Here is a 16,144-nt window from a genome sequence, read left to right as displayed (position 1 = left end):
CCTGTGCAGGATGAGACCCTCCTACTCTGGCCGGCGGGGCAGCATCGCAGACTTTGGGTGGGCAGCGAGTGGCATTTCACATCCACTCAGGGTGGCATGTCCCATGGCCGGTCCCCTCTGTCAGGTCCCTGCTCCACCGCATGCAAAATGTATTTGTTTATAAAAGAGATGTTTGATTTTTTAATTTTTTCCCCCTTGTTCACCCCCTGCCCTGAGAGGCCAATTAAAACTCTTCTAATTTCCCATCTTTCTAATTAAATCCTTGGTGTATTAAACCTCAAGTGGAGATGTTTAAATTTTGTTCCTGATTTTAAGCCAAGCAAGTCCACACAAGAATTCACCTTAGAGCCATGATTTAAATGTCTAGCCTCAGAAAGATGAACTACTAACTTAATCTTCCCCAGCCTCATTTAATAGAGTTAAGATACCAGTCTTTGCAAGCTTAATTCTCAGCTTGCTTTCATATGAAAAATCAATATAGAGCAAAATGCATCTGTAGGTAAAATTAATCCTGTGGAACATGCCCAGAGCAAGGCCTAGCAGAAGAGGATGTGATGATGAGCTGGTGTTGGCTTTCTGAGGAATGGGACAGGGGTCAGAATTAATTTCTCTCACCGTATTTTGCCATATGCAGCTATCATTTCAGTGATGCATGCAGCACAACCCGTGAGCATTTCTCGGACGGGCAGGGACCCATAGAGACAAAGAGGCTAACGTGGTCGCCGGTCATTGTCCTCGAGGAGCAGCACCCCGTGCCCTGCAAGGCGTGTGGGGAGTCCCACAGCAGCCAGGGCTGTCCTGTGCCTGGAGGTGCTGCAGCAGGACAGCCCTGCATGCCACATCCTGAACGCCATTTTACAGCATTGACTCAGGAAGAACGGGGAAGATTTCTTTGTTGAATTGCCACCTCCTTCCCCATTTGTCTCCAAGATCAAATGACCTAGTTTCACTCTGCTGAGCTGCAAACACCAGATAGGGTTGCACAGCCTGTTGGTAGGCACATAGTCATCTGTAAAAATAATGAGACGTGGGGGCACAGCGACTGAGGGTATGGGGAATGCAAATGCTCAGGAAGAGTTGAAGACACTTTCAAGCCATGCTGGAATTGGACTGGTGAGTGAAAATGGTGCTCCAGATTTTATTCCTTGCTGCAGGTGTTAATGGTGAATAAAATCTAATTGGATTAAATGCTGCGTGGGTACACGAGCTGCACATCAGAAAGGACAATACCTGCTTTTGTAAAATGGGATCAAACTTATTTTACCTATATAACATGAATCAGTCTTCTCCATACCCCCTCTCCTTATGTTCTACATTTTCTTCCAGAATTAATTTCTTTCTGTTCCATTGGAATTTTGCTCATGCCTAAAAATCTAGGTGATACAGAAAGTGTACTCATAGCCTGTTGTGCTTGTGAAAAAGTAGCATTTTCTGGTGATACACTGCAGCATGTCCATCTTGCTGATGGGAAGCTGGAAGCTGCTGTAACAGGGCAAGGATGGGAATGCCGTTGCAAGAGACCTTTATGCCGAGGAGCCTGACAGGGGTGCCATGCCAAGGAGCCTGGTGTGGAGCAATGCTTGGCAATGTGCATTGTCATTACTGTCTTTGTTGCCAAGTTCTCAAATTGTCAACTCTTGCACTGTGTTAACAGTAGTCCTCAAGAGCAAAGCATCAGAGCAAACACCGCATGTAATGAACATGAGCTTTAGAAACCCTTTGTATATGCAAAGCCAAGAATTTATTGTTAGTCTAATTAAAGTCCTAGTAGTCTTATCAAAGTAGTAGTATTGGTCCCAATGATGCTAACATTTACAGGCCAATTATCCAAGTGCTACAGCTCCTTCTCAGTAATGATACAGTTCAAATTGTCATAGACACAGTTCCCATATCTCTTTTCTCAGATGTTGGGCTCACCCTTCCATGCAGCTCTGGGTCCCGAGGTTGGCATCACAATTCTTCTCTGGGGAGACAGGACAAGTGTGTGTGTGTTTTCAGGGGGTGGGGGTTGTTAGTGGCAGGTCATCTGTGTCCCAAGATCTCTAAAGGGAGGAGTATTATGTTGATGCCTCTAGGTTTGTGTTTCGTCACTTTTATATGTTTGTTAATGCTGTCTGCATGTCTGCTGTATTTACTTGCCCATTCCTCTTTCATTTGCAGTTCCACCTTATATCCACATTTGCAGTATCTGGTACATATTACATATTAGATACTTGTTCTTTGCTCATCTTAAACCCAGTTTTACTCATCTCCCAAGGTCGCAATCTCTTAGTGACCAGTAGCTGACCACTGGTGAATTGTGACTTTTAGCCCTGGCACCTCTGGTGCCATCCTGTGCTTGCAGTGTTAAGGCTTCTGCTGTCATCTTGTGATAGCACTTCTGGGGATCCTTGATACAACCCCATTTTTTTTCAGCAGTCTTTGAACTGTGATTTCTTGATAATCCAAGTAACTAATCACACCTATATCCTTGATCTAGGGTTGTTAGTAATCACTTTAAAAGACTAATAAGAGTTCTTCCATTAACAGACACACACACACAGAGTGCTCTGGTAGCTACTTAAATAATTTTCTTCAAGTTAAAACAGCACTACTGGTGTGCTATCAGAATTCCTTTACAACAGGGTATTCCTGTATTGCACCTCAGACATTAGGAGTCCAGGACCAAGAAGGCAGATCTCAACAAGCCCGAAGTGCATGCACTGTCTGCTCCCAGGTGCTGTCATGGTTTTGGCTCTGCAGCTATCAAAAGTTGAATTGCTACCTGCCCTCATGAACCAAAAACTGGGGGAAAAAAGCCCTTCCCCTGTGCATTGCCTGAATAACGTGCATGGGAAAACTCAGACTGCCTGTTTTGGAGTCTCTTTGAAATCCTTCTGACTGATGGCCAGGATGTGAAAAGCACCAATGGTTGTGAGGTGCTTCTCAACAGAAAAGCACATGAACACCCCTAGACAGTCTGCGGAAGAGCTGTGAGTTAGCTGAATTCCGTGTCTCCTTAAGGGAAGAATTAAATTCTGCTAAATGCTGTTTTCCAACCATTCAGACTTATAATGGCATTCAGAAGAACCCCAAAATGATACGTCTCTGTGGAACAGCCACTGTATTTTGCATCTGCTACAAGTGTGGGAAGACTTTTAATGGGGTAGCTGCAGCATGAACACCCAATGAGAAATCCTGCTCATAAATGTGGCAGTCTAGATGAGGCCAGCCATAAGGAAACGTTACTGGGAGATGGCATTAGAAAGAAAGTCCGGGGGTAGAGCTAGCCAAGATCTTGCTCTTGCTGGCAAGTGCTCGCTTACTTGTGGCAACCTCATTCTGTAACAGTGTTGAGCTTCTAGAAGACAATACCATGCAGTAAGAAATTGTCCATTGTGGCTAATACTCACACTTAGTATCTTCCGGCATCTTTTACCCAAACATTTGCAAGGGCTTTGCAGACATTGATTGTAATACTGTAGCACTTGGTAGCAAGAGTCACAGATATGGACCCAGCCACCTCTTTCTCCCATTTGAAGTGTACCACAGAGCAGAGGTGGTTCTCTAGAGGTTTGCATTGCCATTTTAATGATGGAGGAAAGCCTATCATGGAGAATTAATGCAGCTCCCCTGATCTATTTGTATTAGCAACCATCTGTCTTTTTTTAACTATAATGACAAATTTTAGGGAAGAAAAAACTATTGTGGTTCTTGGTATCTGTATGAAATAATCTTTGTCAAACTTTAAATGTTGGATTATTTTTTTTTTTTTTAATTCCTGGAGCAAAGAACACCTTGAAGTTTTTAAAGTAGTATTACTTATGATAATTTGTAAGTGGCTATGAAGATAAATAATGGATCTTACTTTACAAGAACAGCTGAAAGTTCATATTTTATATTGCCTCTTTGACCATGTAGAAGGCTGTATGTATTCAGATTATTTTGGAGTATTTGTATGTAGGCATTAGAGATGCTAAGCAACCTCAAGTCATGACTGTCTGGTCTAACGAGAGAAATCATTTTCAGGACAAACTAAGTCAAGACTTAAATTAGTCTAACTTTTGTGGTTTTCAAAATCAGCAGTCAGTGCCTTTTTAGGATCTGCTTACAAGCGTTGCCTGGATGGATGCCAGACTTCTTTTGCTGCAGGAATCAGAATAGCTCTGGCTAGTCTAAGCTAGCTTTTCTTTCTCAGAAGCTTTTAAACCATCTGCACAAAACAGCCTTAGTGTGGGGACCTACCGTGTTTCAAATTACAGTCTTGGTCAAACAGGTGTGTGTGGAGACAGATGCACAAGACAAGAAAAAGAGGAATTCATTAAGTCATCCTCCTCTTTTTGGACCAAAGCAGGTCCGGGATTTTCTTCCCCAGAGAACCAAACATGTAAATAGCAGAAGACGTGTACTACTGGTATTTTTAATTGTACTGATGCTGCTGCTTAAACAGATGCTTAAGTGTTTTGCTGGACGAAGACCTAGGAGCCAAATCTAACGCTTACTGACGTCCATGACAAGGCTCTGGGGGTTTAACTGGGGCCCGGAGAGAGCCCAGGAGCAGCACAACACCCAGGCCCAGCTCCCGGTGCTCTTCACAGGGTAGCGGAGGGATGCATGCCTGCCCCGCGCACCGCTTGTATCTCTCCGGAAGCTGCAGAATGGATTTCGAGAAGAAAACCTGGCTGCTTCACCCTCCGCTGCGGGACCCCGCGGGTGCGCGGCCTCTGGGCCGCAGCCTGCCCGGCGGGCAGAGCGGGTTTCTCCCGGCAGCCCGGAGGTGGAGGTGCTGGAGCAGGCCTTCCCTCTGCTGCTGAGGGCTGGGCTGCAGGACGGTGGGCAGGGTGGCAGGACCTCTCCATCCGAAGTCCTGCCCACGGCCTGTCAGCTGCCAACACAAAATCCTCCTTGAAGCACTGCAGTTTCAGCAGGAAGGCGGATACTAAAGAAATAGAATAACATTTCATAGCATCTTTTTTTCATGGCATGAAAGGAAGAAGCACTAGGTGTGCCTGTAGGCTTTAGGGAACTGGGTTTTAAGCTTAAATTTTGTACTTTCAACCATGGAAGAGCAAGCTTCCTGGTTTTTGAAGCTGCGGCATCGGCTTGCTCGCAGCTGCCGTTGAGCTCTGTTTGTAAAGCTGTGAGTCTCCACAGTTGCGCTGTAAGCCAGAAGGTTTTTTTTTTCCCCTTTGGTGGAGCTTCCTCTGATGTAATTACATAGCCTGTTTTCTTATCATAAATATTTCTTACTATAAATGTATATTTGAGCACTGCCTTTGCCCCTGAGAGTCAGAGGAGAATAATATTTTCTGTGTATTATTTACTTTTCCACAGTTAGCAAAAGAATATTCACATATATGCTTTTAACTCTGCTAATGAAGCTGTCATAATGTCAAATAGAATGTCACTGTGACCATGCCTAGTTAGCATTACAAATTTGGTTGAAGAGATAAATGGCCAGATTCTTCAGGGTGTAAGTCAGTCCAGCTCCAGGCATTCGTGCTCACAGAATTTACAAGGGCTAAGGATGGGTCTACAGACTACTGAAATGGAGGCTTGAAAAATATTGCATTAATGAAATGCAAATCATGTTTCAGTTGTTAAATGAACCTGCTATCTCAGGTGTCTCAGGCAATGAAACTGTAAAACTGCTCTGGTTGGGATACAAAAAGCAAATAAGTAGTTACAGTCTCTGCTGATATATGGGAGTGAAACACATCAGACCACGTAAAGCTTAATATTCCATGAATGGCTTGGTCCAAAGCCCACTGAAAGTCAGTGGAAAGACTGTTGGCATCTGATCCAAAGGCGGTTAGTCAGAAATTAAGGATTCTAGGCCTGTTCTCTACCCAGGAAAAAATGTAGTCAGTTGATCACGGCTGGTGTATAAAACAGGAGCTAATGACGTGCAATAAAAAAATTAAGCTCTCATAGACACAGAAAATGTTTTTGGTAGTGACACTATGTAAATGCAAACACATTATTAAAAATAGATCACAATGAACCTTATTCAAATGAGTTTTAATTCTCTGTTTGTGTAATTCAAAGAAAAACTGATGCAAGTCATATCTTTAATGACAGCTTGAAGTCCAATTTAAACAAAGCAATTGAATTTCTGTATGAGCTTTAATTGACAGTTTAACTGAAATAGTCAAACTTCACTAATTTGCTAAGTGAGCTAATGAAGGAGTTTGCCTAAGAACTTTAATAAGCGTGGAGGGGCACAGTTCAATACACTGATACTATCTCATAAATATTCTGTTCCATGATAAGTACAAAGTTATACACCCCTAAACTATCATTTAAGGTGTCAAAAGCCTTTGCAATGAAATCATGCAATCTCAGTGATTGCTACTGAATGACTGAATAAATAACTTTTGAAGTTCCTCATTAAAAAGCAGTAATTTTTTATTTTAAATAGAAACAAATCAATAAAAATATGTAAAAGCATTAAGAACAATGTAATATCAAAGGCTGTACACTGATTCAGGGCCTATCTGTTCAACTGCATCCTACAAATGACAAATAAACCTTTCAAAATAAATTTAAGAAGCTATTAATTCCAAACATCTCCAAACATGTCTGTATCCTCTCCTAAAAGAACAGAATATTTTCAGTTGGAAGGGACTTATAACAGTCATCTAGTCCAACTGCCTGACCAATTCACGGCTGACCGAAAGTTGAAGCATGTTGTTAAGGACATTGTCCAAATGCCTCTTAAACACTGACAGGCTTGGGGATCTTCTTTTGCATGTAAAACCAGAAAAGTCAACCAACCACTCACTAGATGAGGCCAGAGAGAGTTCCTCTTGGCTGAGCTGTGAAACAACGTGGGTTATCAAGGATCCCCTTCCCTGAGTCCCAGTGTAAAGCAAACATTAATTGCTGTTCCTCCCCAATGTCTACAGGGTTGTTTGCATGGTGGGCTGAGAATTAACTGAAAGTTAAGCAGAAGAAGAATGCCTAGTGACTGAATTTTACACATATTATCGTATCAAAAAAATTCTGAAGACAGGTTTGCAGACCCAATACACTTAATAAAGAAAAGAGACTGTGTTTGCTACTTTGTGTTTTAAGCACATTAACAGGGAATTTAGCGACTGATAAATCACAGTGATGATAAGTGCTCACGTAGATGCACCTGTGGGCTTTTGAAAGTGACAGCTGAAGCACGGATGTTTTCACACCAAGAAGCACTTTTAAACGCAGGCTCAGTCTGTCCCAGGTTATCCCAAATCCATCTCCATTCAGTGAAGGAGCAGTGTCTCAATACAAGAATGGTCTTTTGGACCATATTGACACATCCAAGTATATTGCACATAAGACTGGGACCAATGCTAGAGCTCCTGAGAACTAAGCCTGTAGCTGCAGTGCTATAGGAGAGTCCAGCCATGCATGTTAGAATATCAAGTCAGATGGAAACTGCCTTCACCTGCACTGCTGAGTAAAATTACGTCCAGTTTTCTTGCCTTGAGGCAGAGTTTCACTTTCTCTGGACTATGTGTGCTTGGTGCTATGTTTGCTCTGGGCCCAACATAATGCCCAGTCACCCTATGGTGTAATATTTAGCTTTTCTGTATCTTTATCAGTTCAAAGTGGTTTAATACTGGAAGAACTGTGCCATAGACCAGCAGAAGCAGTCTTGCCTGTGTGAAACTGTGCATATGCACTGGGTTTAGCATGAGGACATAGGGGTCTTCAAAGATCTAAACCTGCTGGGTAAGACGGAGAGCCAGTTCTCACGTGGTCGTACCCGTACTGCCTACTGGGGGTGATCCCAAAATGTGCTAGGACCCAAACTGCCAGTGCATGGTATGAGAAAGCCAATTGGCATGCACCAAAAGCAGACCAGGGACAAAATAAGCAGTGCAAATGCTCAAGTTTGTTTCCTGGGGCTGTTTTATTCAACAGTATGGACACAGCTGTTATTGCTAACTTCTGTCAGTCATCAGTGCATGGTTGTTTTTCTGCATCCACTAGATTTTCTTTTTATACCTGCACCTATACCGTAATAGCTATAGTACTATGCTTGGGATGTTATGCTTCTGAATACACTGAAGACATTTGCTCTTCCTCATACAGGCATGGTCAGATTCTGTGCTATCTTTTATACATGCAAAATGTTCTATCTATACAGAATAACTCATTTCTTCTCCAACACTCAAATTCACTAAGCCAATAGGCTTGCAAAGTTCTGCTGATTGGAGGCAGATCATCATGTAAAAAGTGTTCATACTTCTACTTGATCTTGGACAGAGGGGACACAAGGAAAATCCTTTCTACTCCCTTCTATTTGTCGTGAGAGACCAACTAGAGTTAATTTAGCTGGTCATCTCATAACCTCAGAAAAAAAAGTTTGTTGTGATTCAGTTGGCAGAGACTAATTTATTCAAATCAGCTTCTCAAACCCAGATATTATGAAAAGTGTTTTGGGTTTTTTCTGAACTATTCATGTATTTTAATTAGTAGGCAATGTTTTCAGCAGAGAACTCACAGAGTCTGCATAGCTTAGCTTCTTGTGCATTCAGTAACTTGTCCTTTATCAAAGAGTCAATCCTCTTGTGTCTTATTGGCAGTACATGATGTGCATCGATTGTGGACAGTGATCTATTTAATTAGCTTATTCATGTGTCTGTGTAAAAAAAGGCCACAGGTACCAAAACCAAGAGATAACAAAAAGAGCTGAGAGCATCTTCAATTACAGTATTCTCTTTATCAAGCTTTGAATTTAAATTATCTGCTCTGGAAAACAGATTATGAGTTCATGTAACTGCAAATTAACACAATGAAAGCTTGCTGCCTATAAATGCTGTTTAGCTCTTCAGGTTTTTTTCCTCATTCCACCCCTTACATCTGTATTGGAGAGTTCAGGGTTTTATTTTAGTAAAACTAGTGCAAATTGAGTGATTATCATATTATTCCAAATTCAGAATGACATTTTTAAGATCCCTCTTATATATAATACATGTTAACAACTGAAAGTGTAAGAGAATGAAGAACAGACCTTAAGTGTTTAGTAATTTAATGGATGGAAAGATAAAATTCAGGTACCTGTGTAGGATAAGATGTAATTTGAGGGGGCATGAATACAGACAAATGTTGACATAAAGTCACAACAAAGATCTCACAAACCAAAAGATGCACTGAAACAGGCATCATAATTCACATTTTTTGAACAGTCTCATGGCTGGAATCAAATGCCAGTGTAAAGTAAAATAACATTTTTAGCAAAGCTACACTGAAGATTGTCAAGTTCTCAGCTGAAACCAGTGCTAGCTGAAGGCCTGATAGAAACATTTTGGTAGAGCAGAGAATTATTTCATAGCAAAATGCCAGAAATTGCTTGGATTCTTTAATTTTTTCCTTCCTTACTAAATCTGTAGATAAAATTTAATATTATTTTTGGGACCAGGAAGGCGGAGGGAATAAGACTAAGCAAAAAGTATTTATGAATTAAATAATAAGAAAGGAAGAAATATTTACCTTAAGAAAACAGATAAATTAGCCTCACATCCTTCCTTCTTTTCTGGAAAAGATAAAGCCAAGGGCAATGGTGTTGGGAAACGTAACTGGTTAAGTTCTGTTATATCATCAATGATGTGGAAAAAGTGAGTATGATCATTTATCAAATATTTTCCAGCTCAGACATCACAGTCTGCATATCTTAGCCTCTCTTGCATTCAGTAACTTGTTCTTTACCAAAAAATCAATTTTCCTATGTTTTATTGGCAGTACATGGTGTGCATTGATGGTAGCCTGTGATCTGTTTAATTAGGTTACTCATGTGTCTGTGTAAAAAAAGCCCCCAACTACCAAAAAAATAAAATAATAAAAAGAACTGACGGCTCTTCTTTATTTTTCTTGTTGTTTACCAAAGAACTTGTCAGCATCCAATGAATTTGAACATTAACACCAGGGTTGAACCTGAACAGTAAGGGCATACCTTCTCATACCCCCGTTAGGAGAGCAGGGAAATCTTTGCTTGAGAATGCCAAGAAATCCAAAAGTACAAATGGATTGAAAGAAATACAAATTCTTGGAAACAGACTCATTAGTGTCTACTGAGGTTGACTCGAACTCTAGCCAAGGAAGCCCATGAATCACAGTCCATTTAAGCTGGGTGGGTATAAGTTTCCCTGTTTCTCACGCAATCCTCTTGGTTGACAGGTGATTGCTTTGAGCTAAATGAGAGAATAAAAATTAAGCAAACTCATTAACTTTGGGTCCAGCATATTTCTGATCAGTTGTCTTTTGTGTTTTTAACTACAGAATCCCCTTCACCTGCAGATGAGTTTAGAAAACTCACTGAGTTCTGATGCTGATGTCACTTTCTCAATCCTTGCGATGAACAACTGGTATAATTTCAGCCTGATGCTATGCCAGGAGGAGTGGAACATCACAGATTTTCTTTTCCTCACACAACAGAGCTCCAAGTTCCATCTGGGATCCATTATAAACGTCACAGCAAACCTCACTTCAAACAGTGACCTTATGACCTACTTACAGTTTTACCTGGAAAGCATCAAAGACACAACGTCTACCATGGTGATGTTTGGATGTGACATGGAAAAAACACGGAGGATTTTTGAAATAACCACCCAGTTTGGTGTGATGCCTCCAGAACTTCACTGGATTATTGGGGATTCACAGAACGTGGAAGAACTGAGGACAGAAGGTTTGCCACTCGGTCTCATCGCTCATGGCAAGACAACACAGTCAGTCTTTGAGCATTATGTGCAGGATGCAATGGAGCTGGTAGCAAGAGCTGTAGCAGCAGCCACCATGGTTCAACCTGAACTAGCTCTTATTCCAAGTACAATGAATTGCATGGACACAGACGAAAGGAATATCACTTCAGGGCAGTATTTGTCAAAGTAAGTTCTTCCTTTTTTCTTTTTTGCAGCTAATATATGTGGTACACAAGAAAAATAATTTTCCTTCCCCTCTCCACCATTCTCAGTGGCTTAGCTCTCATGCTGCTAACCCTCCCTAATACACAGATTTGTTTCAGTATTTCCCCCTGCTTCTTTACTTCTGGGCAAATAATGAAACTTAAACTTAGTCACAGAGGGAAATTAAGCCAGTTGTAGAAGAAGACACTGTTCCACAAAAGTAGAGATCACATAGTAAATGTGGGCTAGGTTACAGACTATGCTCTGAAAATATCTTGTATTTATGTTTATGCACGTAAGAGGGAAAAGTCAAGGCTAGTGTCAGATTCTGAGGATTTGAGATACCTGAAAGAATACAAAACACAGTAAGAATATTTGTGCTACCAAAGCAATCAGAGAGTATAAAAGCAGATGTATAGCCCTTGATAGTATGCTTCTGTGGAAAAGGAACAAAAGAGATGCATCTTGACCATGTCAGAGGCCACTGCTGCTGGTGAGAGCACTCAAAACTACAAACTGCTCTCTCTGTTACTTGGTGTGGAAGGCTCCTCTTTCAGCATCTGCTAATTTTTTCCTGTAGACCACTGCACATCACTAAACTGAAGTTACTCCCAAAACTGCTTGGGGATTCACATCTAGAAATACTCATATGTTTTTAACATATGAGAGGAATACTCATATGTTTTTAACATATGAGAGGAAAAATTGCATGGTTCTTTTTGAAAACAGACAAAAAGGTCCATACTAAGTATGTGAATTCACTAGCTGGTTTACATCCAGTTACTGTTGTATGTTTTTCCCCCATTACATCTGGGTTTTAGCCTACAGATTTTGTTGGATGGAGTTAGGATAAAAAGTTTTTGAAGCTTTTTGTATGTCTGCAACTTTTTTTGAAATTATATCTGAGGTGTGTCTTTACAATCATGTGGTAACAGCACTGCTCAAAACACAACCATTTGAGACCCTAACAGTTCCTTAGTCAGCACTCGTCCGTATCTTAGGGGTCAAAAAAACCCTGTTTCCAAAGAGTGAAAAAAGGCTTGGGAATAAATACAGCACTGGCTTCCAACAACCCCACTGATGTGTGATAGTAATTTTGTCTCATTATTCTGGGTATTTTTTCTAGATCATACCTAAGTCCCTGAAAAGTAAAACTCAGCAAGAAGCTTCTTAAAGTAACAAGTATTTGAGGACATGAGTTTTACAAACAGACTTTTTGAGGGTTAAGGAAGGGATGAAGAAACAGGAAAGCAAAATTAAAGGTCTTAAATGTATCCCTGCAAAATACTTCCTCATCATTGCTTTCTACAGAAAACTCTTAGCTCTTTCATAAACAGTTACTGCTGCGGCTTTTGTTATACTTTGGGAGACGATATGCAATTTCACATCTATGAAATTTCTTGTTCCTTCATCTCAGTAAAGATATTGTGGAAAAGAAAACAGTATCATATGCTTATCCTGTTTTTCCCTAGGCATCTGCTTGAGTTAGCAACATAGCTATTAACTGTAAGTGGTACCAATAATTTCTCAGGCGTGAAGCACTGATGAGTGGCTTAACTGTGACCAACCTTGTCCATTGCACAAGAGCTTTTAGGCAAGTGGTGCTCCTCCAATGATGAAACTTTTATCTGGTGCTTAATTGAGTGTTTACTAATCTGGGAGTTTTTCTGTCTGAATGAACCCATCTGTCTTGATATGTAGCCTTGGAGCTGTGGTGGGAGGGGATGGAGAAGGCAGAGTGGCACAGACCTTCGCCTCCATTAACTGCAGTGTGTAGTTAAAGAGCAGTCCCACAAGCTGGCACAGCTGACACCTGAGCTTTCATTGCCAGCACTGCACTCATACATTGGCTGTGCAGACACTTAAATGCCACCCAAAAGCAGAATAATGATTGTGAACAAGACCAAGATCTGGTCCATGTCAAAGCATGCTTTTATCTATATGGATATGGATATAGATGTACAAACCCTGAAGATTATACGGTTGTAAGTCTCCATCCTTCATTCCTCTTATGATGAGCTTGATCCCCTGGTCTGTTCCTGCCTGCTCATGGGAGCATCCTTGTTCATGGAACAAGACATTAAAATTTCAAAGCCTCATCTTGTCTTATAGCATTAATTAGTCTTACAGCGTTACCTCTGCTTCTTGGGTAATTTCAGCAGCCTGCTATTTGCTTGCGCATTCTAGTTCTTGCCTCCAGTAAACTTTCCAAGAAAGATGTAGAGTGACCAAGCCATCAAGCTTGAAAGAAAATGAAATCATTTAATTAAATCATTCTTAAAGGTACTACAAAGATACCGCTGCTGGAGTATGGTAGTACTGCTAAAGCTCTAATGAGCAGTTCTTACAACAAAGCAGATGAAAAACAAATAAAGCTGAAATGAGCAAATGACACACTTCGGACTCATTGGTCAAACTGAAGTGACGCTAGTAAAGCTTTGATACAGCTATCACAGCCTATCAATGTGATCATCAGCTCACACATATTGACTAGCATCAAGGAAATTCATTCAGCTGTCAGACTTTAGGATCTGGCCCTTCACATTCTGAAATTTGTACACATCGTCTTTCCATACAAATCTGTCAGTAGCCCTACTGAAAAGATATTGCTCAGATATTGCCAATATGTCTGTGCAAGACTCAGCACTTGTAATTCCCAGAGATTCACAGTAGAGATTGCTGGCTTAAACAATGTAGTCAGATCCTCTTATCTATTTCCTAAAGTTATTGAGTAAGGGAGTTTTTATGTGAAGTCCCAGGCATGTGTTTCACTAGTGCTGCAGCCATAGCCACTCGCGTATAAAACAAAGTGTTGTTAAAATGTATCTCCCACATGGTTCCCTGCATTTATTTTGATTAATGACCTGTCACTACCAAAAATATAGAACATGCAAATCAGCTGCAAAAGTAAGCCACTAACTCAATAAGGTAGGAAAGTCATACATTTAAATGCTACTAAATCGCTCAGGTAACTGCTTCTAACACAATTCAACCACAGGACAGGTACAAAGGGCTCGATTCACCCTCATGGGCACACTTAATTCTACAGTGAAAGTCAGAACACAGTGCATGAATTCCACTGTTCTCATTCTACCTGCAGAAAATAAATCTAATGCATTATTCCATAGCTTCATCTACTCCCAAAGCATCTGGTCTGCAGCATTCTGATATCCAAGTTGTGCTGTAGTAACAACGTGGGACCAAATTCATCAGAACTTTGCTAGCTTATTCAGTCTGAGGACTTGTCTCCCTCAGTTTTGACATTTGTGAACTATTAACACTATTTTCCACGCTTAAACAATTCTTTCAAAATTTTGCATACAGACCCATCTACACATGCAGTGGTTTTACTGTTATTGTCATACTGATGGCTTCAGCATATAAACCCAGCAAGGCTTGTAAGGAAGATGTTGCACAATTTTTTTACAAAGAGTGACGAGGAGAGATAAAAACCGGATAAGTTTATGGGCACATAAATCTTTCTTTAGTGCTTAAGATTGCCTTCCCCTATAAACTTTGTCTTGATAGTGTTTACATACACAAGCATGCAAGTACACCAGCAAATATGAAACAGGGTAGGAGGAAAGATCTAGTCGAACAGTAGCAGACACCACTGATTAATGAAGTTACGATATCATTTACCTAACACTAGACTAAGTGGTAAACAATTTGAAAAATGAGAACCACATTTATGCGTCTGTCCCATTTATAAACACCTATGTGCGTTTTTAGACATAATTTTAGGCCCAAGTTAACACATGCACAGATCGATTGCTTTTGACAGTATTGGATGTATAATCTTTTTCCAAACTCAGCCTACTCAAAATAGACTGCATAAGAAGGATTTTGAAGCCATCTCAGAATAGGCTGTCACACACACAACCACACTCAAAACTATTATTTAGTTTCGTAAATTTACTCTTTGCTGAGGACAAAAACTGGTATGATCTTGAGACATACACAGTCTAGAGTTTTAACTGCTGAAACTCCATCAAAAATCATCAAAAGTCATCAAAACAAAGGGTAGAGACCAGGCAGAAGTATGCAGGCACACACAGTTGCTGTGGATTTATCCTTCTGAAATCGATTTAAGGCTATTTTTTATCCACTGTAACTATTGATAAACAATTAACACTACTTAAAGTTTATTTCTTGCTTATTGAGGCTGGAATGACAGCTCTAGCCTTTATACTTCTTTCAACACTTGCTTTCATCCAATTCCCAGAACTAATGTGAGGTGTTATATTCTACTATGACAGCTAAATAGTCTGTCCTCTGAATGCCTCTTACTGAAAAATATGTGCCTGACCTACCTTACACTATATTAGCAGCAATTTAACTCAGTTGTTTTTAATGGAATCACCATACCAAGACTTATACAGTCTTAATAGTGTCCCTCTACAGCCCCTGCAAAATGGGTAGCAGCTTTCTTATTAACAGAGTGCAGTTCAGCTGGTCGTGGTGTTTACATTAAAAATTATTTTCTCCTTCTAACACTTACTTCCTGCTCAGTTCCCTGCTCCTTTATCCATGTAATTTTAGCCTCTTTGATAATGACTTACCAGAAGCTGAATTCAACATACAGGGAGGACAACTACTAGCAAACGTTCCCATCCCATACAAAGGAAAAACTTAACTTTATTGTGAATATCGGGAATAGTAAAAGCCCAGAAATCCCAGTGCAAAATGTACAGTGCAAAACTGGCACACTTCCTGAGATCTGCTACAATGTCAAAATTGCACTTTTAAGAACATTACTTTTGCAAATATTTTAAGAAACTTCTTTGGGTTTTTTTCTAAGAATTAAAACTGACTGTCCTAGGGCAACCATCTTTCACTGAGTCCCTTTCTTCATTTGGAAGTAGCTAACAGTGATTTACCAATGCCAAATTTGCATTTTGAAATCCAGATTGGTTCACTTCAGAGTGCTTGAAAACTGTTGACAGCACTTCAGTAGCCTCTCTTATGTAAGCTAGATTTTACTGAGATTATAGGATTTTTCTTGAAAGGACATTTCATACATAATTTCCACTCTTCCATTTTCATACATATTTTTATCTAGGAAACTGACTACAGATCTGTTGAGTTCAGCTTAGAACTAACCTATGTTTCCTTAATTTATGAGGCAAAGGTAACTGAAAAAATTGGTGTTCTCTCATTCATTTTTTCTAGTAAGTAAAAAGAGTATCTTTCCTGAAGAGTTTTCATTTACATTAGATAAGATATGTAAGAGAGCATTCTCAAGTATTTTAGTCATAAATTAAGTGGCTTGT

The 16,144-nt window shown here is 40.2% G+C and overlaps 1 protein-coding gene across 1 annotated transcript in view; it reads left to right on the top strand.

Annotated features, from left to right (window-relative positions):
* GRIN3A (glutamate ionotropic receptor NMDA type subunit 3A) overlaps positions 1-16,144 on the top strand; it is a 72,435-nt gene that overhangs the window by 19,156 nt on the left and 37,135 nt on the right. Inside the window, exon 2 of the mRNA XM_059833969.1 lies at positions 10,249-10,853. Within this exon, the coding sequence (XP_059689952.1) occupies positions 10,249-10,853 (605 nt within the window). The remainder of the gene's footprint in view (positions 1-10,248; positions 10,854-16,144) is intronic.

This window comes from Gavia stellata, chromosome Z, assembly GCF_030936135.1.
Source record: "Gavia stellata isolate bGavSte3 chromosome Z, bGavSte3.hap2, whole genome shotgun sequence".
In the NCBI taxonomy this organism is placed as follows: Eukaryota; Metazoa; Chordata; class Aves; order Gaviiformes; family Gaviidae; genus Gavia; species Gavia stellata.
This window is presented reverse-complemented; position numbering and strand designations above follow the sequence as displayed.